General features: G+C 30.7%; 2 protein-coding genes across 2 annotated transcripts; both read right to left on the reverse strand.

Moving 5' to 3' along the window:
* Nucleotides 1-472: 472 nt before the first annotated feature.
* Nucleotides 473-27,547, reverse strand: LOC127731823 (ABC transporter F family member 4-like). The gene is made up of 23 exons (XM_052240663.1): nucleotides 27,537-27,547; nucleotides 27,241-27,297; nucleotides 26,495-26,551; nucleotides 25,904-25,960; nucleotides 25,155-25,211; nucleotides 24,564-24,620; nucleotides 23,820-23,876; nucleotides 22,482-22,538; nucleotides 21,141-21,197; nucleotides 20,397-20,453; nucleotides 19,801-19,857; nucleotides 19,209-19,265; nucleotides 18,612-18,668; nucleotides 7,647-7,703; nucleotides 7,052-7,108; nucleotides 6,302-6,358; nucleotides 4,966-5,022; nucleotides 4,368-4,424; nucleotides 3,776-3,832; nucleotides 3,182-3,238; nucleotides 2,591-2,647; nucleotides 1,186-1,239; nucleotides 473-551 (listed from the first exon to the last, which is right to left on the reverse strand). The coding sequence occupies exons 1-23, from the start codon at nucleotides 27,545-27,547 to the stop codon at nucleotides 473-475; spliced, it is 1,284 nt and encodes a 427-aa protein (XP_052096623.1).
* LOC127731611 (uncharacterized) lies at nucleotides 11,239-18,361 on the reverse strand. The gene is made up of 6 exons (XM_052240395.1): nucleotides 18,117-18,361; nucleotides 17,286-17,404; nucleotides 16,128-16,382; nucleotides 15,071-15,208; nucleotides 12,727-13,126; nucleotides 11,239-11,625 (listed from the first exon to the last, which is right to left on the reverse strand). Exons 1-6 carry the CDS (start codon nucleotides 18,308-18,310, stop codon nucleotides 11,466-11,468), a joined length of 1,266 nt encoding a protein of 421 aa, XP_052096355.1. The 5' UTR covers nucleotides 18,311-18,361; the 3' UTR covers nucleotides 11,239-11,465.

Genomic DNA, 27,547 nt, shown 5'->3' on the forward strand with positions numbered 1-27,547 from the left:
CGTTTTTGGCACAACTTATTGAATTTTTGGTCCTCAATGCTTTTATTTAGCCTTACAATTATTTTGATTTGAGCATCACTGATAAGTCTTGTATAGACAAAACACACATCAGGTGTAGGAAAAATTAAATGCCTGGTAACTCTGATAAGTGTTGTATCAATTTAAATTGGAAAATGTATGACAGCTAGAAAGAATGAAATGTTAACTCTTAAGACAATGCAAGACATTCTTCATTTGGTAAATAAAACGTTCAAAAACACATTCTTGATACTAAAGCTCCTTTCCTTATGCTGAAGCCTGTAATAAACAGGAACAGTTAAATTCGAACACAGTGCAATATCGAAAACAGTGAAACAACAATAAAATAAATATATATAATGGGTTGATAATTCAATGTCAACTATGTTTGCACAACATTCTCAAGTGAACAGAAAATTTATTAACATATGATCAATAAAATAATTCTATTATTTTACCTCAACAAGGAACTATCCAGAGGGTAAAGTGGACTCATCTCATCTTCACTATTATAACCATAACTGCCATGAAAACTAAAAAAAAAAAAAGAATAAACTCAATAATTTTGTAAACTTTATAAAAAACAAAATGCTCTCAAGAGCCTGAACATGCTGAATCTCTCGCCTGTAGGTTTTTGCTTAAATCTTTCATCAATGATTATTTTTGCTTTTCAATGTATATAAATATACTTACAAATGCCATTTAAGTGTTGTTTGTACATGTATCTGTCATATTTTCTTCTATGTTCTATTTTAGCCATACATGCCATGGTCTTTATTTTTAGCAGTTTTTGAGATATAAGCCTAAAACTGCTTTTTACATCTTTGCCATGGTGGCCATAGTTTTGGACTTAACAGAAAAGAAATCATAAACTTTAAAGATACCCTCTAGATCCTTCAGCTTAAGTTTGGTTTGAATTGGTTGAGTTGTTTCAGAAGAGAAGATCTTTGAAATAGTTTACACCAGATGACGGACCATGACGACAAACGCCAAGTAATGGCAAGAGCTCACATTTCCATTCAGGGAAAGGTGAGCTAAAAATCAATTCAAGCAAGAAAATAAACAGCCTGATTTAAGGAAAAATAATAAATGAAAATTTGGATTAAGATAACAAAGACAACCGCTATATCAAAAAAATGGTCATTACTGTTTTATTGATTTACAAACCTATCATCTATAACCATGTCCTCATCTTCAAATAGTTTCTTTTGACATTCTGGTCTATAAAAAATAAGTATTAACTTGTAGTATTGTACTAAAAGCATTTTATCCTGCCAGCAACCTTTCTACTATACAAATAAAGGTGAACAAATAACAGAAGCATTGAACATATACTGGTATCAGTTTTCTGTTGCAAGCTGTTATGTTAAAGCTCAGTTCAATCTGGATTCCACATTTAATACATATGTATGCCGTTTCAACTTTTATTAAATGATCAATATCAACTTTTATTTGTAAATTGTAAGATACAAACAAAGGATAATAAGAATAATAACTGATATACGTTACATTCTAAGTCCATTTTTAACATAACTTATATAGGTAATTTTAAAAGTTACTTTTTAAGTAATGCTCTTTTTCTTGTCAATCAGATTTATTTAAAGATTGATCTTAATCTTCACTTTCATCTCTCAATACCAGATATTGATTAATTAGTATTGATTTGATTAATTGCATTTTATCAGCCAGTGGTTACCTAAACAAGTTATACATTTTTTTAATTACCTAAACAGGTAATTTTTAAGAAAAGTTACTCTCAAGATAATAATATTAAATTTCAATTGAAACAAAGGTTACAGAAACAGTGATGAGTTTTAAAAAAAAAAGAGTCTTTACATTCTTCTAAAACATAAATAAAGAGACCATTGTTTTGAAGACAACCTTTAATCAATCTACACATCAGTGTGCTTCTTTCTTAAAAGGTTTAAATCATTTCCCCAATACCAGATATTTATTAATTGCATTTAAGTATCACGACTTACCCTGATTCATTAAAGGATGCTGCTCTTCATTTTCTTTGTCATCATTGTCATGTGGTCTAAAATTAAATATAAGCAATTACTCAACTTTCCTTCAAAATGAAGTTATTTAACAAATTCTTTATTTTCCTTTACCGTACAAATGTTGTTAAGTACTTGTTAATTATTTGATGTTAACTATGAGCAGGATGAAGTCAATATTTTAATCAGCCAGTGGTTACCTAAACAAGTTATATTTTATTCTAATTACCTAAACAGTTATTTTTTGGGAGATGACTTCATCAGTTTGTTTTAACTTGGGTCGCATCCCTTTTGTATGTTAAACAAATAAAATATGTTTAAACTGGGGCACTAGCTGTCAAATGTATGTTCACCGATTTGACTGAAACTCTCATAATAAAATTTACTAGGAGTACCTCGATCAACACATGATCAAGTCAACATTTTTCATCAGCCAAGGGTTACCTAAACAAGTTATATATTTTTCTAATTACCTAAACAGGTAATTTTTAAATGTGCTTCTTTCTTAAAAGGTTTATATCATTTCCCGAATACCAGATATTTATTAATTGCATTAAAGTATCACAACTTACCCTGATTCATTTAAAGGATGCTGCTCTTCATCTTCTTTGTTATCATTGTCATGTGGTCTAAAATTAAATATATGCAATTACTCCACTTTCCTTCAAAATGTAGTCATTTAATGAATTCTTTATTTTCCTTCACCGTACAAATATTGTTAAGTACTTGTAAATTATTTGATGTTAACTACGAGCAGGATGAAGTTAATATTTTAATCAGCCAGTGGTTACCTAAACAAGTTATATTTTATTTTAATTACCTAAACAGGTATTTTTTGGGAGACGACTTCATAAGTTTGTTTTAACTTGGGTCGCATCCCTTTTGTATATTAAACAAATAAAATATGTTTAAACTGGGGCACTGGCTGTCAAATGTATGTTCACCGATTTAACTGAAACTCTCATAATAAAATTTACTAGGAGTACCTCGATCAACACATGATCAAGTCAACATTTTTCATCAGCCAAGGGTTACCTAAACAAGTTATATATTTTTCTAATTACCCTAACAGGTAATTTTTAAATGTGCTTCTTTCTTAAAAGGTTTAAATCATTTCCCCAATACCAGATATTTATTAATTGCATTTAAGTATCACGAATTACCTCGATTCCTTTAAAGGATGCTGCTCTTCATCTTCTTTGTCATCATTGTCATGTGGTCTAAAATTAAATATATGCAATTACTCCACTTTCCTTCAAAATGAAGTCATTTAATAAATTCTGTATTTTCCTTCACCGTACAAATATTGTTAAGTACTTGTAAATTATTTGATGTTAACTATGAGTAGGATGAAGTCAACATTTTAATCAGCCAGTGGTTACCTAAACAAGTTTTTTTTTTTTAATTACCTAAACAGGTATTTTTTGGGAGACGACTTCATAAGTCTGTTTTAACTTGGGTCTCATCCCTTTTAATTTGTATATTAAACAAATAAAATATGTTTAAACTGGGGCACTAGCTGTCAAATGTATGTTCACCGATTTAACTGAAACTCTCATAATAAAATTTACTACGAGGACCTCGATCAACACATGATCAAGTCAACACTTTAATCAGCCAAGGGTTACCTAAACAAGTAATATATTTTTTCTAATTACCTAAACAGGTAATTTTTAAATGTGCTTCTTTCTTAAACGGTTTAAATCATTTCCCGAATACCAGATATTTATTAATTGCATTTAAGTATCACAACTTACCCTGATTCATTTAAAGGATGCTGCTCTTCATCTTCTTTGTTATCATTGTCATGTGGTCTAAAATTAAATATATGCAATTACTCAACTTTCCTTCAAAATGTAGTCATTTAATAAATTCTTTATTTTCCTTCACCGTACAAATATTGTTAAGTACTTGTAAATTATTTGATGTTAACTATGAGCAGGATGAAGTCAACATTTTAATCAGCCAGTGGTTACCTAAACAAGTTATCTTTTATTTTAATTACCTAAACAGGTATTTTTTGGGAGACAACTTCATAAGTTTGTTTTAACTTGGGTCGCATCCCTTTTGTATATTAAACAAATAAAATATGTTTAAACTGGGGCACTAGCTGTCAAATGTATGTTCAACGATTTGACTGAAACTCTCATAATAAAATTTACTAGGAGTACCTCGATCAACACATGATCAAGTCAACATTTTTCATCAGCCAAGGGTTACCTAAACAAGTTATATATTTTTCTAATTACCTAAACAGGTAATTTTTAAATGTGCTTCTTTCTTAAAAAGGTTTAGATCATTTCCCCAATACCAGATATTTATTAATTGCATTTAAGTATCACAACTTACCCCGATTCCTTTAAAGGATGCTGCTCTTCATCTTCTTTGCCATCATTGTCATGTGGTCTAAAATTAAATATATGCAATTACTCCACTTTCCTTCAAAATGAAGTCATTTAATAAATTCTTTATTTTCCTTCACCGTACAAATATTGTTTAGTACTTGTAAATTATTTGATGTTAACTATGAGTAGGATGAAGTCAACATTTTAATCAGGCAGTGGTTACCTAAACAAGTTTTTTTTTTTTTTTTTAATTACCTAAACAGGTACTTTTTGGGAGACGACTTCATAAGTTTGTTTTAACTTAAGTCTCATCCATTTTTATTTGTATATTAAACAAATAAAATATGTTTAAACTTGGGCACTAGCTGTCAAATGTATGTTCACCGATTTAACTGAAACTCTCATAATAAAATTTACTATGAGGACCTCGATCAACACATGATCAAGTCAACATTTTAATCAGCCAAGGGTTACCTAAACAAGTTATATATTTTTCTAATTACCTAAACAGGTAATTTTTAAATGTGCTTCTTTCTTAAAAGGTTTAAATCAATTACCCAATACCAGATATTTATTAATAGCATTTAAGTATCACGACTTACCCCGATTCATTTAAAGGATGCTGCTCTTTATCTTCTTTGTCATCATTGTCATGTGGTCTAAAATTAAATATATGCAATTACTCAACTTTTCTTCAAAATGTAGTCATTTAATAAATTCTTTATTTTCCTTCACCGTACAAATATTGTTAAGTACTTGTAAATTATTTGATGTTAACTATGAGCAGGATGAAGTCAACATTTTAATCAGCCAGTGGTTACCTAAACAAGTTATCTTTTATTTTAATTACCTAAACAGGTATTTTTTGGGAGACAACTTCATAAGTTTGTTTTAACTTGGGTCGCATCCCTTTTGTATATTAAACAAATAAAATATGTTTAAACTGGGGCACTAGCTGTCAAATGTATGTTCAACGATTTGACTGAAACTCTCATAATAAAATTTACTACGAGGACCTCAATCAACACATGATCAAGTCAACATTTTTATCAGCCAAGGGTGCCCTAAACAAGTCATATATTTGTTTAATTACCTAAACAGGTAATTTTTTAGAAAAGTTACTCTCAAGAGAATAATTTTAAAATTCAATGGAAACAAAGGTTACAGAAACAGTGATGAGTTTTAAAAAAAAAGTCTTTACATTCTTTTAAAACATAAATAAAGTGACCATTGTTTTGAAGACAACCTTTAATCAATTTACACTTCAAAGTGCTTCTTTATTAAAAGGTTTAAATCATTTCCCCAATACCAGATATTTATTAATTGCATTTAAGTATCACGACTTATCCCGATTCATTTAAAGGATGCTGCTCTTCATCTTCTTTATCATCATTGTCATGTGGTCTAAAATTAAATATATGCAATTACTACACTTTCCTTCAAAATGAAGTCATTTAATAAATTCTTTACTTTCCTTCACCGTACAAATATTGTTAAGTACTTGTAAATTATTTGATGTTAACTATGAGCAGGATGAAGTCAACATTTTAATCAGCCAGTGATTACCTAACCAAGTTATATTTTTTTTTAATTACCTAAACATGTATTTTTTGGGAGACAACTTCATCAGTTTATTTTAACTTGGGTCGCATCCCTTTTGTATATCAAACAAATAAAATATGTTTAAACTGGGGCACTAGCTGTCAAATTCATGTTCACCGATTTGACTGAAACTCTCATAATAAAATTTACTAGGAGTACCTCGATCAACACATGATCAAGTCAACATTTTTCATCAGCCAAGGGTTACCTAAACAAGTTATATATTTTTCTAATTACCTAAACAGGTAATTTTTAAATGTGCTTCTTTCTTAAAAGGTTTAAATCATTTCCCCAATACCAGATATTTATTAATTGCATTTAAGTATCACGACTTACCCCGATTCATTTAAAGGATGCTGCTCTTCATCTTCTTTATCATCATTGTCATGTGGTCTAAAATTAAATATATGCAATTACTACACTTTCCTTCAAAATGAAGTCATTTAATAAATTCTTTACTTTCCTTCACCGTACAAATATTGTTAAGTACTTGTAAATTATTTGATGTTAACTATGAGTAGGATGAAGTCAACATTTTAATCAGCCAGTGGTTACCTAAACAAGTTTTATTTTTTTTCAATTACCTAAACAGGTACTTTTTGGGAGACGACTTCATAAGTTTGTTTTAACTTGGGTCTCATCCCTTTTAATTTGTATATTAAACAAATACAATATGTTTAAACTTGGGCACTAGCTGTCAAATGTATGTTCACCGATTTAACTGAAACTCTCATAATAAAATTTACTACGAGGACCTCGATCAACACATGATCAAGTCAACATTTTAATCAGCCAAGGGTGCCCTACACAAGTCATATATTTGTGTAATTACCTAAACAGGTAATTTTTTAGAAAAGTTACTCTCAAGAGAATAATTTTAAATTTCAATGGAAACAAAGGTTACAGAAACAGTGATGAGTTTTAAAAAAAAAGTCTTTACATTCTTTTAAAACATAAATAAAGTGACCATTGTTTTGAAGACAACCTTTAATCAATCTACACTTCAAAGTGCTTCTTTATTAAAAGGTTTAAATCATTTCCCCAATACCAGATATTTATTAATTGCATTTAAGTATCACAACTTACCCCGATTCCTTTAAAGGATGCTGTTCTTCATCTTCTTTGTCATCATTGTCATGTGGTCTAAAATTAAATATATGCAATTACTACACTTTCCTTCAAAATGTAGTCATTTAATAAATTCTTTATTTTCCTTCACTGTACAAATACTGTTAAGTACTTGTAAATTATTTGATGTTAACTATGAGCAGGATGAAGTCAACATTTTAATCAGCCAGTGATTACCTAAACAAGTTATATTTTTTTTTAATTACCTAAACAGGTATTTTTTGGGAGACGACTTCATAAGTTTGTTTTAACTTGGGTCTCATCCCTTTTAATTTGTATATTAAACAAATAAAATATGTTTAAACTGAGGCACTAGCTGTCAAATGTATGTTCACCGATTTAACTGAAACTCTCATAGTAAAATTTACTACGAGGACCTCGATCAATCCATGATCAAGTCAACACTTTAATCAGCCAAGGGTTACCTAAACAAGTAATCTATTTTTCTAATTACCTAAACAGGTAATTTTTAAATGTGCTTCTTTCTTAAAAGGTTGAAATCATTTCCCGAATATCAGATATTTATTAATTGCATTTAAGTATCACAACTTACCCTGATTCATTTAAAGGATGCTGCTCTTCATCTTCTTTGTTATCATTGTCATGTGGTCTAAAATTAAATATATGCAATTACTCAACTTTCCTTCAAAATGTAGTCATTTAATAAATTCTTTATTTTCCTTCACCGTACAAATATTGTTAAGTACTTGTAAATTATTTGATGTTAACTATGAGCAGGATGAAGTCAACATTTTAATCAGCAAGTGGTTACCTAAACAAGTTATATTTTATTTTAATTACCTAAACAGGTATTTTTTGGGAGACGACTTCATAAGTTTGTCTTAACTTGGGTCGCATCCCTTTTGTATATTAAACAAATAAAATATGTTTAAACTGGGGCACTAGCTGTCAAATGTATGTTCACCGATTTGACTGAAACTCTCATAATAAAATTTACTAGGAGTACCTCGATCAACACATGATCAAGTCAACATTTTTCATCAGCCAAGGGTTACCTAAACAAGTTATATATTTTTCTAATTACCCAAACAGGTAATTTTTAAATGTGCTTCTTTCTTAAAAGGTTTAAATTATTTCCCCAATACCAGATATTTATTAAGGTAGAGAAGGACACTGTAGGCCAAAAAAATCTAGCCAATGAACTTTCTTAAATTTCCCATATATTGTTCATTGGGGTGTACCTAACAAAATATCAAAATTTGAGAATAGGTTTCCAGGCTATTTTTAGAAATATTCTTTGAAAAAGTTACCTCCCTTTGCAGTCCTAAAAATGTCATTTTTTGGCCATTTTTAAGCTATAAAGGTACCTGCCAAAAATGGCATATATATTTTTTTTTACTTTTTCTCAGAACAATATGATAAATTAATATTTTGAAATATTTTAGACATAATATTTAAAAAAAAAAAAATATTTTTTTCAAAATGGCTACCCTTTTTTGTAATATGCCTGTTGCCGTCTTGTGTAAAATTTTGCTAAAAAAATATTTTAAAAGTAAAAAAAAAAAAAATTGTGTCAATGAATTTTTTTTTTAAATTGGTATATAAAATACTTTATATCCATGCTACAAGTCATAAAAAAATAAAGATATGTTTCCAGGGAAAATAAAAAGTTACGGGGGTAGAATGACACCCTGTCACACTCCCTTTTATGCATATTTCATGAAAAATATCAAAATTTTTCACTTATTTTTTTAACTCTCTTAACTAAAGGTGGGATTATTTCTTAAATGAGCATTGGTTTTGCAGCATCCATGTCTTTGTAATATTATTTTGTCCTTTCAATTAACCTTAAAATAAAACGACATTTTTCCTGTACATTTTTCAATACAGACGTTCCTAAACAGTCCCGCTGCAAATGTTTACACCTGTCCTAAGTCAGGAATCTGATGTACAGTAGTTGTCGTCTGTTTATGTAGTTCATACATGTTTCTCATTTCTCGTTTTTATATAGATTAGACCGTTGGTTTTCCCGTTTGAATGGTTTTACACTAGTAATTTTTGGGGCCCTTTATAGCTTGCTGTTCGGTGTGAGCCAATGCTCCGTGTTGAAGGCCGTACCTTGACCTATAATGGTTTACTTTTATAAATTGTAACTTGGATGGAGAGTTGTCTCATTGGCACTCATACCACATCTTCCTATATCTACATAGACTGAATAGTGTGATGTTTGATCTGAATGATTGTTGTGAAAGTCTTGGAAGTGTAAAAATCAACATACTCATTAATCACTGTTCATGATTATAATGATGCAGCAAAAAAGAATATATATATATATGTAAAATAAATTTTATTTTTACATCATTTTTTTTTATGTAATTACCATCCACATTCATAAATGTAAACAAAACTCAAGAGCAGACATTTTACAGACACCAATTGATTTTTATCTAGATGGACCATGTCTCAATGATATAAAACAAACCACTGTAATTATCAAAACATTATGATAATATAACATCAATTTACAAAAAATATCCAGAATGAGAATGTGGATGACACTTGCAAAAGTGTATATTCTCAAAAACAAAAAAATAAATATGGGGCAGATTCAGTTTCCAAGGGACTCACTGAAACGTTTAATTTGTCCAATTTCATGAAAACTACAATCTCTGAAAATATATTTGCGAGTGACTTGGTCCAGTTTATACACCAATAAATTCCTTTAAAAAAGTGTTTAATCATATTATTCTTTAATTTTTTACCAAAAAAATTATTTTTCCACACTCGTTATCATCATCATACGTCAATACATGTAGTATATGTGTGTCATTGAATTGGCCAGGCGTATGAATTTATTTGTTGGTTAACGCAAAAATATGTACTCCGTGTAATTTGTTATCTGATAAAAAAATAAACTACAAAAAGTCTTATTTTCATTCAAATGAATTTTTTGTGTTTGTATTCAATTTAAAGATTAATGCAAAGTGAAAATAAATAGTTTTAACATTGAGTCGGATTGTGTTACTATCGCCTCATTGATTACAAAAAGAAGTTCGGTCAACATCGTCTATTGAAAAATAAACAATTTCAAGAACAACTACCCGAGGTCCTCTTGACCAATTATATCAAAGTATTCCCTAATATGCAAATCATATAAGAAGCATGATAATATAACATCAATTTACAATACATATCCAGGATGAGAATGTGGATTAAACTTGCAAAAGTATATATTCTCAAAAATAAAAAATAAATATGGGGCAGATTCAGTTTCCAAGGGACTCACTGAAACGTTTGTCCAATTTCATGAAAACTGCAATCTCTGAAAAATATTCCATTAAAAAAACTTTATATAAAGCAATAGTCTTGCCCTTAGATCAGATTGCTACAACAAATCTTAGAAAAATGTGGAAAAAGGGGTGGGGTAGGGATGGGCAAGATGGTAAAACTTTGGAACTGATACATTACTATATTGTTACTTTTATTCAACCTTATGAGTCCCCTCATTTCTGATTTATGGCCTAGCCTAATGCTTCTTATGTTGGTTCATGTAAATGAAGTGAAGTTATCTCCCCTTTATTAATATTCAGTTGACTTGTATTGTGAAATAAGCACCTACTTTTGTATAAAAGTTCATAAAAATCTGTTGAAAAATTTGTCAATCAAAATAAAAATCTGTAAGAGAAATAATCCTTCAGGCTTCAGAAAGTTATCCACCAATATTGACTAATTGGAAAATATTTATATGTCATGTGATACTTATTGTTGCGTATCTGTCGAGGCAAACTTGGGTTATTGTACAAAATAGGAAACTGTGACAGATGTACATACAGAGTAATTACTAAAGGATGCTGCAATTTTATAACAGATCCCTAATTCTTATATATTTGAAGTGTAAGTACTCTTTGGTTACTCAAATTTTAGTAAAAACTTCAATTTATTCATAATCAACTTTTAGCAAGGGTTGTTTCAAAGGGTTAGATTTTTAGATAGGCAGAACCAATTTTTCTACTGAATTATAGCATATAAATATCAAATTTTCAGTCTTTAACCACATATACAGTCTATTCCTCTTTTTCAGAAAAAAACTTCTTGAACACATTTGCCGTTTTCCCTTTCAAACCATGTTCCTGCATGATGGATTTTACGCCTTCTTCATTGTTTCTTTTGTAAGCAAGCTCCAAGTGATGGAGGCTGAGACCTGTGCAGGAAAGTTTCCTTGCAGTGTCTTTTGAAATAACTTTTTTAACAATGACACTAGAAAAACCCTCTACAATTGACAAATAATTAAACGGAAATAAATCCTTTGCAGAACATGTCTGTTTCAGTTTAAGATGGAACAGTTTGTATAAACTTCTTACATCCTCCTCAGAATTATGAGCATCATAAACAATCTCCAGAAACTTTTGAACTAATGTTTGTTGCTTATAATTTTGAACATCAGCTTTTGGTATTTCACGCCTAAATCTACAAGTTGGCTTGATCTTTTCTTGTAATTTTCTGTCACTGTCTCTAACTGCTTACGCAGGTTCTCATTTGTCAATGGTTCACCTTTTGGGAGATGTTTATATCTGAAATGATATCAAAGAAAATAGTTGAAATGTCATACATTATATGAATGTTGATTTATGGGAATGTTTCAAATTGATCTATACTGTACAATTTTATTTACCTGTCCATTTAGTTAAATAGCTTGCTTGAATATTCCTAAAGAGGCTGAACTGTGTTATTCATTATGTATTGTAATGCGTTTTTTTTTATAACAAGGATTTTGATTGGACAACATCACATATCTTCAGGGGGTAAAACTGATGATGTACCTGTTGGATGAAATTTTTTGCGCTGTGCCAGATGACATTTCCAAAATATAAAAACAACAAGAATGTGTCCCAAGTACATGGATGCCCCATCCGCACTATCATTTTCTATGTTCAGTGGACCGTGAAAATGGGACAAAATCTCTAATTTGGCATTAAAATTAGAAGGATCATATCATAGGGAACATGTGTACTAAGTTTCAAGTTGATTGGACTTCAACTTCATCAAAAACTACCTCAACCAAAAACTTTAACCTGAAGCGGGACAGCCGAACGGACGGACGAACGAACCGACATATGGACAAATGGACGCACAGACAGACCAGAAAACATAATGCCCATAAATGGGGCATAAAAATTTATTGAGAAAATAAGACTTGTGCATAACAATAACTGTGTTGTATTTGAATATTTGCTGATGGTTTTATCTTACATTTTTTAGTCACCCGAAAAACTCATTTGGTGATAGTAACAGCACAGATGGAATAGTCCATTGGCAAGTATTCAAATACAACACAATTATTGTTCAATTCCAGGAAAAAATGTTCTTCAATTAACCATTACAAGTCTTTTTATTGTCTGTAAATTATTTTGGTACTAATGATCCTATAATTGTATTTACCTGGAGAAAAACCTTTTGTTTTTGTTTGTTTTATAGAATGAGAGGATGTACTTGTTTTATTGTATATTGTTTTTTTTCTGCATTTATATGACAAAACTGGTTGTCAGCATTTAAAATAGCAATAACAGCTCCCAAACTTAACTTTTGTTCTGGCATATATCACTCATAATAAAAATATAAAAAAAACGTTCATATATATGTATAACATCCTTCAAATTTAAAAAAATTCAAACCTGTATGTTGATGGTTGCTTGGAATATGTGCACCAATCCCCAGAACAGCCTGAATGGTCTCCAAAGAGGTGTGGAACTATACTGTCTAATCTTTCACAAAGTTCATCCTCCTTTGACTGTTTTGAACTTATAGCATACATATAGCATTTAAGTATGTAAGGAATAACTCCTTTCCCCTTCAGCTCTCTGTACTTATTTGCTGCTGCATACAGTTGTTTCGACAGATTTTTCTTGACATGGTTCTTGTCGTCTCTTTTTTTAATTTTTTCAAATTTTTGCTTCAGCCTTGATGTTGTTGTAGAGTCATTATCTGCGTGAATAATGCCAACTGTGCACCCTCTGTCGTCCATCCTTGTAACCATGGATAAAGCCATGTCAGGCTCCATGCCTTTACTTGACCCTGTAACAAAAAAGGACATTGTAATTAATACAATTAATTACGTGAGAACTGTTTTGGATGACTGAAACATATTTCATCTCCCTTCTTATAACTAACACAAGAGTGCACACACTGAAATGTCTCGCCTTCTTTACTAATCATTGATATTATGTTGATAGTCCTAAATATAAAGCTTTATTACAACTGTCACATAAACTTAACATTAACCAAGTAAACTAAACATTGACCAATGAACCATGAAAATGAGGTCAAGGTCAGATGAACCATGCTAGGCAGGCATGTACAGCTAACAGTTCTTCCATACAACAAATATAGTTGACCTATTGCTTATAGTTTAAGAAAAACAGACCAAAACACAAAAACTTAACACTGAGCAATGAACCTTGAAAATGAGGTCAAGGTCAAATAAAACCTGCGTGACTGCCAAATAGATCATAAAATATTTCCATACACCAAATATAGTTGAACTATTGCATATAGTATTAGAAAAAAAGACCAAAACTCAAAAAACTTAACTTTGACCACTGACCATGAAAATGAGGTCAAGGTCAGATGACACCTGCCCGCTAGACATGTACACCTTACAATCATTCCATACACCAAATATAGTAGACCTATGGCATACAGTATAAGAAAAACAGACCAAAACACAAAAACTTAACTAAAACCACTGAACCATGAAAATGAGGTCAAGGTCAGATGACACCTGCCAGTTGGACATGTACACCTTACAGTCCTTCCATACACCGAATATACTAGACCTATTGCTTATAGTATCTGAGCTATGGACTTGACCACCAAAACTTAACCTTGTTTACTGATCCATGAAATGAGGTCGAGGTCAAGTGAAAACTGGCTGACGGGCATGAGGATCTTGCAAGGTACGCACATACCAAATATAGTTATCATATTACTTATAATAAGAGAGAATCTAACATTACAAAAAATCTTAACTTTTTTTTCAAGTAGTCAACCATGAAAATGAGGTCAAGGACATTGGACATGTGACTGACGGAAACTTCGTAACATAAGGCATCCATATACAAAGTATGAAGCATCCAGACCTTCCACCTTCTAAAATATAAAGCTTTTAAGAAGTTAGCTAACGCCACCGCCGCCGGATCACTATCCCTATGTCGAGCTTTCTGCGACAAAAGTCGCAGGCTCGACAAAAACTAAATTATTTGACATTGTAGTCTAAGAATAAGGTAATTTAAAGGTCATGGTGGTACACAACACACATACTTGATTTGTAAGTGTATAGCCATAAGGCGGTGTTATGACTATGCAATCATAAACCAAATATCATTGTCCTTTTTTCAAGGACCAAAACAAAAAGTTATGTTTTTGTAACTGTAATAATTAAAACTAGACTCATTGAGATGGAAGCCATCTCTGTGGGTCTCGCTGTGAATAATGTGTGGAAATTTGTTTGTATCTTTACCATTATGGTCATGTGATTGTCAACAGAACCAAAGTTTTTTTACCTTGACCTTTGACCTAGGAAGTTGTACATACATAAAGACACACCCTCTGGTGTTGGTTAATATACATGTTAAGTATAAACTTTGAAATCATAATGGTTCTGAAGATATAGAGCAGACACAATCTTCACCATAGGACATGGGTTGTCAACTGAAACCCAAGTATGAAATCATAATGATTTTCTAGATATAGAGGGGACACAACTTGTTACAGACGGACAGACTGGTCACTATAGGGCAACCTCCATTCGGAAAGATTGCTATAAAAAATTATTTGTTACAAATGTATGTGCTAGCTATAGTTACAACTTGTGATATTCTTATTGTTGTCTGGATAACTAATTTGCATAAACTAAAACAGATTGTGGATATGGTGACGTTTTCACAGAAGGCTGGATTAACCTTAAATCTTTGGATTTTGCTGGAAAAAAAACGTTTTAAAAAATTGTTGTTTGTGTACCTTGCCAATTACTGTTGCATTGATGATTTGGAATTGTTTCCTTTCTTCCCAAATGATGCTGGCATATACTGCAAAGTTTAGTTCTTATATCATAGTCTAGAATTTTCCCTGTCTTTACACCAACTAGACTGGAATTTCCTGAAATATACGAAGTCCGTGTCCTTTTTAGTCACATAAGAAAAGGTCAAAAACAGTTTCTGATAATTATATTCAAAATAGAAAAAAAAGGATAATGTTTGCAAATATAACTTAAAAGGTTTATCTATATGACACAGATGTAAATGTGAGTTTTGCTTAGCTTTTTTTGCTGTTTAGCCATAAGTTACAAATAAACCTAAAAATTCCAATGTCAGGTATCTGTTCCAATATCACAATCTACCTTATTACCAAATTTCATTGAAATAAAATAGTAGCTGAGAAATGGACCTTTAATTAGGCCATTAGTTTTCTTGTTTGAATTGTTTTACATTGTCCTTTCTGGGCCCTCAATAGCTGACAATGCGGTATGGACTTTACTCATTGTTGAAGGCTGTACAGTGACCTATAGTTGTTAATTTCTGTGTCATTTGGTCTCTTGTGGAGAGTTGTCTCATTGGCAATCATTATGAATCATACCACATCTTCTTTTTTATACTCAACACATTACTGTAGGGTAGAATGGCCTACTTTTTAGTGAACCCCAATGTGCAGTACTACTAGTTATTCATATGGTATACCTATTGATCAAATATCATTGGTCTACCATGTACAGTAGGTGAGATATGGACTTAAACATAAAAACTTAACTAAAATTGGGAGGAAAGGACAGATATACAGAGGGACAAGGGTAAACCTAAATGTACCTATGATTTTCATAGTTGGAACCTAAATAGTTATTTTGGACGAGTTTATTGATGTGTAAACCTGACAGAATTAAAGACTAACATGCATATTTTAATTTTTACATAAAGTCCTTCTGACTTGATTCAGTTTATATGCAATTCGGTAACCTAGTGAGCACACATCAATAAACTCCTCCACTTTTATTTCTATAATATTACTGATGTTGACATGATACCTGTGTTACTGTTATATTGCCAACCAGAGCCTCTTGTTTGCCAGCCAGCATCAAAACTGCATTCTAATTCATCACTTGGGGAAATAGCTTTTTCTTCTGCACTAGCAGTTTTACAGGAATCAGATGCCTCATCCATAAGTGACAATGCTATACATTTCTCCTTCTTTTTCAGTGTCTTGGGATCAGGTGGGGGTATGTTACATGTGCTGAGAAAATTCACAACATGATCAGGACCCATTCCAGAGTGCATCATTGCTGAAATCATTATGATTTACTATGATTATCAATTTTTACCACCTACATACTGCATATATATATATCTTTATCAATTAAATTAATTACAATTCAATAATAGAGCTCAGGTGACAATTGATAAAGCTACAACCTAGTGAGCTCACAAAATTCAATGTCAAAGTTCATTATGACATTTTTAATATTCAAGCAGAAATACATAGAAATTATAACTTCCTAGCTTACTTAAATCAATTTAAGGCCATCTTTAATAAATTATTGCTTTGCTGTTTACCAACTAGTGTGGGTATAAAGATAAGATTTTTTTTTCTTTTCTGAATGATGCTTAAAACCCTCTTAATTCAAAATAGTGTTATAAAAAAATAGAATAAAAATTTTCATCCCAGGAAATGAGAAAATCTTTTTCTTAGTTTACTTAGGCAAGTTTTAAATTAGAAAGAACAATATATACATCCCCTGCAGTGATTTGTAATAGCTACGCTGTAAGCCATAGACATATTAGCAATCCTTGGTGTAAGCAACACTGTAAATAATAAATTACACTACATAGTACACAAATTTGAACACCCCATACCCATGTCATGAGTTTGAAAGAAACTACTTTAAAAAACATTAAACGTGTCAGAATGATAAATAAAATAGAATTAATACTGTAAATTCAGAAATTATTGCGTGCATTTATTATTGCGATTTTGTCATTTTAGACTAAAATGCGATTTTAATTTTTGCGATATTGTGAAAAATCCTGTTTAATTCATGTACAAAGTTTTAAAATGCGAGTTTAAATTATTGCGATTATAACCCTGTCGCATTTTTCGCAATAATAAAAACATCGCAATAATTTCTGAATTTACAGTAATCTAACTTTCCTACTTTTTTTCTTACAATAAAGCTTTTTGCACATACCAAGAGCAACTTTTGAGTTGATATCAAATGCTCCTTTTTCATTCCGCTTGCCTGTAGATACCAGTTTCATACCAGAGCATATCTGACATACCACCTCCAAAAGACTTCCTAAGCCGTACCTGTAAGATAAAAATTTAATATACTGAAAGGTAGCTGATATCATTTTGTTTTATCGTGAGGCCAAACTTAAAATATATGTTGTTTCCCCTTTTTAGACCCAAATTTTATATAGTGGGTAAGTACTGGGTAGGTACATGTACAAAAATGTACCTGAAGGTTCATGTAGGAAAAATATCTTATTTAACATTTATGAAAGGAAATTTACAAAAATGTCATGAAATTTATATTTTTTATTATTTATCAAGAGACTTGAAAGAAAACAACTACATTTTGTATTTCTATTCAGAATGTCAAAACAAAACTTTTTGAGTAGGGACATTTTTCTTGTGTAGGTTGCATTATATAAGGGGAAGGGAAAAGAAACAAAATTCAATATATATAAGATGTGGTATGATTTCCAATGAGACAACTCTCTAAACAAATCTCAACAAGAGACCAAATGACACAGAATTTAACAACTATCGGTGAGTCAGGGCCTACAAAAATGAGTAAAACCCATATCGCATAGTGAGCTAAAATGTATAATAGGCAAAGAAACAATCGCTGTCCTGTTAGTAATGATTTCCTACAAGGGTTTGGATTGAGAGAAAAATTGTAAAGATATCTGCCAGCAGGACATATTTTAAAGTGAATTGCAATCATATTCCTACAAACTTCACATGGTTTTGATAGTTTGTAAAAAATGAAGGGGTGCTAAAAATTATTGTTTACCTCATTTCACCTACTATATCCTTCAGAAAGAGTGGGGTGTTGCATCTGTTGCAGAAGAGTTGTTCCGCTAGCACTTCCAACTCAACAACCCTCCTGCCTTCATTCCATAAGATGTTTTTACTGTGTCCGATATCAGTTGAAACAGTAACATTGGAGGCTATGTTCTCAACTGATACCGGTGTCTCTTGAATCATTGTCGGTTCTAATGGCAATTCTCCCCTCGTACCGTAATCATGGTCTCCCCATTGAGTAACTTTATCTCTCTCGTTCAAAGTGTTCATCCTTTTAGATTTTTTGAATCTGTCGTTCTTAATAAACCGACCGCGAACACGAAGGCGGTCGCAGTCGTCTGCCATTTTCTTTGTTTACCTTGTCTACCGATTGCGTAAAAAAAGAATCGGAACCGATTTTAATTACGCAAAATGCACGTGCTATAATAGGTCATGTGATACCCGTCCGTCTCTACCTTAATTGCATTTAAGGATCACAACTTACCCCGATTCCTTTAAAGGATGCTGCTCTTCATCTTCTTTGCCATCATTGTCATGTGGTCTAAAATTTAATATATGCAATTACTCCACTTTCCTTCAAAATGAAGTCATTTAATAAATTCTTTACTTTCCTTCACCGTACAAATATTGTTAAGTACTTGTAAATCATTTGATGTTAACTATGAGTAGGATGAAGTCAACATTTTAATCAACCAGTGGTTACCTAAACAAGTTTTTTTTTTTTTTTTAATTACCTAAACAGGTACTTTTTGGGAGACGACTTCATAAGTTTGTTTTAACTTAAGTCTCATCCATTTTTATTTGTATATTAAACAAATAAAATATGTTTAAACTTGGGCACTAGCTGTCAAATGTATGTTCACCGATTTAACTGAAACTCTCATAATAAAATTTACTATGAGGACCTCGATCAACACATGATCAAGTCAACATTTCAATCAGCCAAGGGTTACCTAAACAAGTTATATATTTTTCTAATTACCTAAACAGGTAATTTTTAAATGTGCTTCTTTCTTAAAAGGTTTAAATCAATTACCCAATACCAGATATTTATTAATAGCATTTAAGTATCACGACTTACCCCGATTCATTTAAAGGATGCTGCTCTTCATCTTCCTTGTCATCATTGTCATGTGGTCTAAAATTAAATATATGCAATTACTCAACTTTCCTTCAAAATGTAGTCATTTAATAAATTCTTTATTTTCCTTCACCGTACAAATATTGTTAAGTACTTGTAAATTATTTGATGTTAACTATGAGCAGGATGAAGTCAACATTTTAATCAGCCAGTGGTTACCTAAACAAGTTATATTTTATTGTAATTACCTAAACAAGTATTTTTTGGGAGACGACTTCATAAGTTTGTTTTAACTTGGGTCGCATCCCTTTTGTATATTAAACAAATAAAAATATGTTTAAAATGGGGCACTAGCTGTCAAATGTATGTTCAACGATTTGACTGAAACTCTCATAATAAAATTTACTAGGAGTACCTCGATCAACACATGATAAAGTCAACATTTTGCATCAGCCAAGGGTTACCTAAACAAGTTATATATTTTTCTAATTACCTAAACAGGTAATTTTTAAATGTGCTTCTTTCTTAAAAGGTTTAAATCATTTCCCCAATACCAGATATTTATTAATTGCATTTAAGGATCACAACTTACCCCGATTCCTTTAAAGGATGCTGCTCTTCATCTTCTTTGCCATTATTGTCATGTGGTCTAAAATTTAATATATGCAATTACTCCACTTTCCTTCAAAATGAAGTCATTTAATAAATTCTTTACTTTCCTTCACCGTACAAATATTGTTAAGTACTTGTAAATCATTTGATGTTAACTATGAGTAGGATGAAGTCAACATTTTAATCAGCCAGTGGTTACCTAAACAAGTTTTTTTTTTTTTTTAATTACCTAAACAGGTACTTTTTGGGAGACGACTTCATAAGTTTGTTTTAACTTAAGTCTCATCCATTTTTATTTGTATATTAAACAAATAAAATATGTTTAAACTTGGGCACTAGCTGTCAAATGTATGTTCACCGATTTAACTGAAACTCTCATAATAAAATTTACTATGAGGACCTCGATCAACACATGATCAAGTCAACATTTCAATCAGCCAAGGGTTACCTAAACAAGTTATATATTTTTCTAATTACCTAAACAGGTAACTTTTAAATGTGCTTCTTTCTTAAAAGGTTTAAATCAATTACCCAATACCAGATATTTATTAATAGCATTTAAGTATCACGACTTACCCCGATTCATTTAAAGGATGCTGCTCTTCATCTTCTTTGTCATCATTGTCATGTGGTCTAAAATTAAATATATGCAATTACTACGCTTTCCTTCAAAATGTAGTCATTTAATAAATTCTTTATTTTCCTTCACTGTACAACTACTGTTAAGTATTTGTTAATTATTTGATGTTAACTATGAGCAGGATGAAGTCAACATTTTAATCAGCCAGTGATTACCTAAACAAGTTATATTTTTTTTTAATTACCTAAACAGGTATTTTTTGGGAGACAACTTCATAAGTTTATTTTAACTTGGGTCGCATCCCTTTTGTTAATCAAACAAATAAAATATGTTTCAACTGGGGCACTAGCTGTCAAATTCATGTTCACTGATTTGACTGAAACTCTCATAATAAAATTTACTACGAGGACCTCAATCAACACATGATCAAGTCAACATTTTTATCTGCCAAGGGTGCCCTAAACAAGTCATATATTTGTTTAATTACCTAAACAGGTAATTTTTTAGAAAAGTTACTCTCAAGAGAATAATTTTAAATTTCAATGGAAACAAAGGTTACAGAAACAGTGATGAGTTTAAAAAAAAAGTCTTTACATTCTTTTAAAACAGAAATAAAGTGACCATTGTTTTGAAGACAACCTTTAATCAATCTACACTTCAAAGTGCTTCTTTATTAAAAGGTTTAAATCATTTCCCCAATACCAGATATTTATTAATTGCATTTAAGTATCACGACTTACCCCGATTCATTTAAAGGATGCTGCTCTTCATCTTCTTTATCATCATTGTCATGTGGTCTAAAATTAAATATATGCAATTACTACACTTTCCTTCAAAATGAAGTCATTTAATAAATTCTTTACTTTCCTTCACCGTACAAATATTGTTAAGTACTTGTAAATTATTTGATGTTAACTATGAGCAGGATGAAGTCAACATTTTAATCAGCCAGTGATTACCTAAACAAGTTATATTTTTTTTTAATTACCTAAACAGGTATTTTTTGGGAGACAACTTCATCAGTTTATTTTAACTTGGGTCGCATCCCTTTTGTATATCAAACAAATAAAATATGTTTAAACTGGGGCACTAGCTGTCAAATTCATGTTCACCGATTTGACTGAAACTCTCATAATAAAATTTACTAGGAGTACCTCGATCAACACATGATCAAGTCAACATTTTTCATCAGCCAAGGGTTACCTAAACAAGTTATATATTTTTCTAATTACCTAAACAGGTAATTTTTAAATGTGCTTCTTTCTTAAAAGGTTTAAATCATTTCCCCAATACCAGATATTTATTAATTGCATTTAAGTATCACAACTAACCCTGATTCCTTTAAAGGATGCTGCTCTTCATCTTCTTTGCCATCATTGTCATGTGGTCTAAAATCAAATATATGCAATTACCCCACTTTCCTTCAAAATGAAGTCATTTAATAAATTCTTTACTTTCCTTCACCGTACAAATATTGTTAAGTACTTGTAAATTATTTGATGTTAACTATGAGTAGGATGAAGTTAACATTTTAATCAGCCAGTGGTTACCTAAACAAGTTTTATTTTTTTTCAATTACCTAAACAGGTACTTTTTGGGAGACGACTTCATAAGTTTGTTTTAACTTGGGTCTCATCCCTTTTAATTTGTATATTAAACAAATAAAATATGTTTAAACTTGGGCACTAGCTGTCAAATGTATGTTCACCGATTTAACTCAAACTCTCATAATAAAATTTACTACGAGGACCTCGATCAACACATGATCAAGTCAACATTTTAATCAGCCAAGGGTGCCCTAAACAAGTCATATATTTGTTTAATTACCTAAACAGGTAATTTTTTAGAAAAGTTACTCTCAAGAGAATAATTTTAAATTTCAATGGAAACAAAGGTTACAGAAACAGTGATGAGTTTTAAAAAAAAAGTCTTTACATTCTTTTAAAACATAAATAAAGTGACCATTGTTTTGAAGACAACCTTTAATCAATCTACACTTCAAAGTGCTTCTTTATTAAAAGGTTTAAATCATTTCCCCAATACCAGATATTTATTAATTGCATTTAAGTATCACAACTCACCCCGATTCCTTTAAAGGATGCTGCTCTTCATCTTCTTTGTCATCATTGTCATGTGGTCTAAAATTAAATATATGCAATTACTACACTTTCCTTCAGAATGAAGTCATTTAATAAATTCTTTACTTTCCTTCACCGTACAAATATTGTTAAGTACTTGTAAATTATTTGATGTTAACTATGAGCAGGATGAAGTCAACATTTTAATCAGCCAGTGATTACCTAAACAAGTTATATTTTTTTTTTAATTACCTAAACAGGTATTTTTTGGGAGACAACTTCATAAGTTTATTTTAACTTGGGTCGCATCCCTTTTGTATATCAAACAAATAAAATATGTTTCAACTGGGGCACTAGCTGTCAAATTCATGTTCACTGATTTGACTGAAACTCTCATAATAAAATTTACTACGAGGACCTCAATCAACACATGATCAAGTCAACTTTTTTATCAGCCAAGGGTGCCCTAAACAAGTCATATATTTGTTTAATTACCTAAACAGGTATTTTTTTTAGAAAAGTTACTCTCAAGAGAATAATTTTAAATTTCAATGGAAACAAAGGTTACAGAAACAGTGATGAGTTTTAAAAAAAAAGTCTTTACATTCTTTTAAAACATAAATAAAGTGACCATTGTTTTGAAGACAACCTTTAATCAATCTACACTTCAAAGTGCTTCTTTATTAAAAGGTTTAAATCATTTCCCCAATACCAGATATTTATTAATTGCATTTAAGTATCACGACTTATCCCGATTCATTTAAAGGATGCTGCTCTTCATCTTCTTTATCATCATTGTGATGTGGTCTAAAATTAAATATATGCAATTACTACACTTTCCTTCAGAATGAAGTCATTTAATAAATTCTTTACTTTCCTTCACCGTACAAATATTGTTAAGTACTTGTAAATTATTTGATGTTAACTATGAGCAGGATGAAGTCAACATTTTAATCAGCCAGTGATTACCTAAACAAGTTATATTTTTTTTTAATTACCTAAACAGGTATTTTTTGGGAGACAACTTCATAAGTTTATTTTAACTTGGGTCGCATCCCTTTTGTATATCAAACAAATAAAATATGTTTAAACTGGGGCACTAGCTGTCAAATTCATGTTCACCGATTTGACTGAAACTCTCATAATAAAATTTACTAGGAGTACCTCGATCAACACATGATCAAGTCAACATTTTTCATCAGCCAAGGGTTACCTAAACAAGTTATATATTTTTCTAATTACCTAAACAGGTAATTTTTAAATGTGCTTCTTTCTTAAAAGGTTTAAATCATTTCCCCAATACCAGATATGTATTAATTGCATTTAAGTATCACGACTTACCCCGATTCATTTAAAGGATGCTGCTCTTCATCTTCTTTGTCATCATTGTCATGTGGTCTAAAATTAAATATATGCAATTACTACACTTTCCTTCAAAATGTAGTCATTTAATAAATTCTTTATTTTCCTTCACTGTACAAATACTGTTAAGTACTTGTTAATTATTTGATGTTAACTATGAGCAGGATGAAGTCAACATTTTAATCAGCCAGTGATTACCTAAACAAGTTATATTTTTTTTTAATTACCTAAACAGGTATTTTTTGGGAGACAACTTCATAAGTTTATTTTAACTTGGGTCGCATCCCTTTTGTTAATCAAACAAATAAAATATGTTTCAACTGGGGCACTAGCTGTCAAATTCATGTTCACTGATTTGACTGAAACTCTCATAATAAAATTTACTACGAGGACCTCAATCAACACATGATCAAGTCAACATTTTTATCTGCCAAGGGTGCCCTAAACAAGTCATATACTTGTTTAATTACCTAAACAGGTAATTTTTTAGAAAAGTTACTCTCAAGAGAATAATTTTAAATTTCAATGGAAACAAAGGTTACAGAAACAGTGATGAGTTTTAAAAAAAAGTCTTTACATTCTTTTAAAACATAAATAAAGTGACCATTGTTTTGAAGACAACCTTTAATCAATCTACACTTCAAAGTGCTTCTTTATTAAAAGGTTTAAATCATTTCCCCAATACCAGATATTTATTAATTGCATTTAAGTATCACGACTTACCCCGATTCATTTAAAGGATGCTGCTCTTCATCTTCTTTATCATCATTGTCATGTGGTCTAAAATTAAATATATGCAATTACTACACTTTCCTTCAAAATGAAGTCATTTAATAAATTCTTTACTTTCCTTCACCGTACAAATATTGTTAAGTACTTGTAAATTATTTGATGTTAACTATGAGCAGGATGAAGTCAACATTTTAATCAGCCAGTGATTACCTAAACAAGTTATATTTTTTTTTAATTACCTAAACAGGTATTTTTTGGGAGACAACTTCATAAGTTTATTTTAACTTGGGTCGCATCCCTTTTGTATATCAAACAAATAAAATATGTTTAAACTGGGGCACTAGCTGTCAAATTCATGTTCACCGATTTGACTGAAACTCTCATAATAAAATTTACTAGGAGTACCTCGATCAACACATGATCAAGTCAACATTTTTCATCAGCCAAGGGTTACCTAAACAAGTTATATATTTTTCTAATTACCTAAACAGGTAATTTTTAAATGTGCTTCTTTCTTAAAAGGTTTAAATCATTTCCCCAATACCAGATATTTATTAATTGCATTTAAGTATCACAACTTACCCTGATTCCTTTAAAGGATGCTGCTCTTCATCTTCTTTGCCATCATTGTCATGTGGTCTAAAATTAAATATATGCAATTACTACACTTTCCTTCAAAATGAAGTCATTTAATAAATTCTTTACTTTCCTTCACCGTACAAATATTGTTAAGTACTTGTTAATTATTTGATGTAAACTATGAGTAGGATGAAGTCAACATTTTAATCAGCCAGTGGTTACCTAAACAAGTTTTTTTTTTGTTCAATTACCTAAACAGGTACTTTTTGGGAGACGACTTCATAAGTTTGTTTTAACTTGGGTCTCATCCCTTTTAATTTGTATATTAAACAAATAAAATATGTTTAAACTTGGGCACTAGCTGTCAAATGTATGTTCACCGATTTAACTGAAACTCTCATAATAAAATTTACTACGAGGACCTCGATCAACACATGACCAAGTCAACATTTTAATCAGCCAAGGGTGCCCCAAACAAGTCAAATATTTGTTTAATTACCTAAACAGGTAATTTTGTAGAAAAGTTACTCTCAAGATTATAATTTTAAATTTCAATTGAAACAAAGGTTACAGAAACAGTGATGAGTTTTAAAAAAAAGTCTTTACATTCTTTTAAAACATAAATAAAGTGACCATTGTTTTGAAGACAACCTTTAATCAATCTACACTTCAAAGTGCTTCTTTATTAAAAGGTTTAAAACATTTCCCCAATACCAGATATTTATTAATTGCATTTAAGTATCACGACTTACCCCGATTCATTTAAAGGATGCTGCTCTTCATCTTCTTTATCATCATTGTCATGTGGTCTAAAATTAAATATATGCAATTACTACACTTTCCTTCAAAATGAAGTCATTTAATAAATTCTTTACTTTCCTTCACCGTACAAATATTGTTAAGTACTTGTAAATTATTTGATGTTAACTATGAGCAGGATGAAGTCAACATTTTAATCAGCCAGTGATTACCTAAACAAGTTATATTTTTTTTTTAATTACCTAAACAGGTATTTTTTGGGAGACAACTTCATAAGTTTATTTTAACTTGGGTCGCATCCCTTTTGTATATCAAACAAATAAAATATGTTTAAACTGGGGCACTAGCTGTCAAATTCATGTTCACCGATTTGACTGAAACTCTCATAATAAAATTTACTAGGAGTACCTCGATCAACACATTATCAAGTCAACATTTTCATCAGCCAAGGGTTACCTAAACAAGTTATATATTTTTCTAATTACCTAAACAGGTAATTTTTAAATGTGCTTCTTTCTTAAAAGGTTTAAATCATTTCCTTAATACCAGATATTTATTAATTGCATTTAAGTATCACAACTTACCCCGATTCATTTAAAGGATGCTGCTCTTCATCTTCTTTGTCATCATTGTCATGTGGTCTAAAATTAAATATATGCAATTACTACACTTTCCTTCAAAATGTAGTCATTTAATAAATTCTTTATTTTCCTTCACTGTACAACTACTGTTAAGTACTTGTTAATTATTTGATGTTAACTATGAGCAGGATGAAGTCAACATTTTAATCAGCCAGTGATTACCTAAACAAGTTATATTTTTTTTTAATTACCTAAACAGGTATTTTTTGGGAGACAACTTCATAAGTTTATTTTAACTTGGGTCGCATCCCTTTTGTATATCAAACAAATAAAATATGTTTCAACTGGGGCACTAGCTGTCAAATTCATGTTCACTGATTTGACTGAAACTCTCATAATAAAATTTACTACGAGGACCTCAATCAACACATGATCAAGTCAACATTTTTATCAGCCAAGGGTGCCCTAAACAAGTCATATATTTGTTTAATTACCTAAAGAGGTAATTTTTTAGAAAAGTTACTCTCAAGAGAATAATTTTAAATGTCAATGTAAACAAAGGTTACAGAAACAGTGATGAGTTTTAAAAAAAAAGTCTTTACATTCTTTTAAAACATAAATAAAGTGACCATTGTTTTAAAGAACACACTTTAATCAATCTACACTTCAAAGTGCTTCTTTATTAAAAGGTTTAAATCATTTCCCCAATACCAGATATTTATTAATTGCATTTAAGTATCACGACTTACCCCAATTTATTTAAAGGATGCTGCTCTTCATCTTCTTTGTCATCATTGTCATGTGGTCTAAAATTAAATATATGCAATTACTACACTTTCCTTCAAAATTATTTCATTTAATAAATTCTTTATTTTCCTTCACCGTACAAATATTGTTAAGTACTTGTAAATTATTTGATGTTAATTATGAGCAGGATGAAGTCAACATTTTAATCAGCCAGTGGTTACCTAAACAAGTTATATTTTATTTTAATTATCTAAACAGGTATTTTCTTATGGAGACGACTTCATCAATTTGTTTTAACTTGGGTCGCAT

The sequence above is a fragment of the Mytilus californianus genome, unplaced genomic scaffold (genome assembly GCF_021869535.1).
Source record: "Mytilus californianus isolate M0D057914Y unplaced genomic scaffold, xbMytCali1.0.p SCAF_20, whole genome shotgun sequence".
Classification (NCBI taxonomy): Eukaryota; Metazoa; Mollusca; class Bivalvia; order Mytilida; family Mytilidae; genus Mytilus; species Mytilus californianus.

Excerpts from the sequence above, each read along its gene's own strand:
- LOC127731611 (XM_052240395.1), bottom strand. The coding sequence starts at position 18,310 with ATGATTCAAGAGACACCGGTATCAGTTGAGAACATAGCCTCCAATGTT. Across the intron at positions 17,405-18,116 it reads GATATAGTAGGTGAAATGAG|GTACGGCTTAGGAAGTCTTT; the intron begins GTAAACAATAAT and ends TTTATCTTACAG. Across the intron at positions 15,209-16,127 it reads GCAATATAACAGTAACACAG|GAAATTCCAGTCTAGTTGGT; the intron begins GTATCATGTCAA and ends CGTATATTTCAG.
- LOC127731823 (XM_052240663.1), bottom strand. Across the intron at positions 7,109-7,646 it reads CATCCTTTAAATGAATCAGG|ACCACATGACAATGATGACA; the intron begins GTAAGTTGTGAT and ends ATTTAATTTTAG. Across the intron at positions 2,648-3,181 it reads CATCCTTTAAAGGAATCGAG|ACCACATGACAATGATAACA; the intron begins GTAATTCGTGAT and ends ATTTAATTTTAG.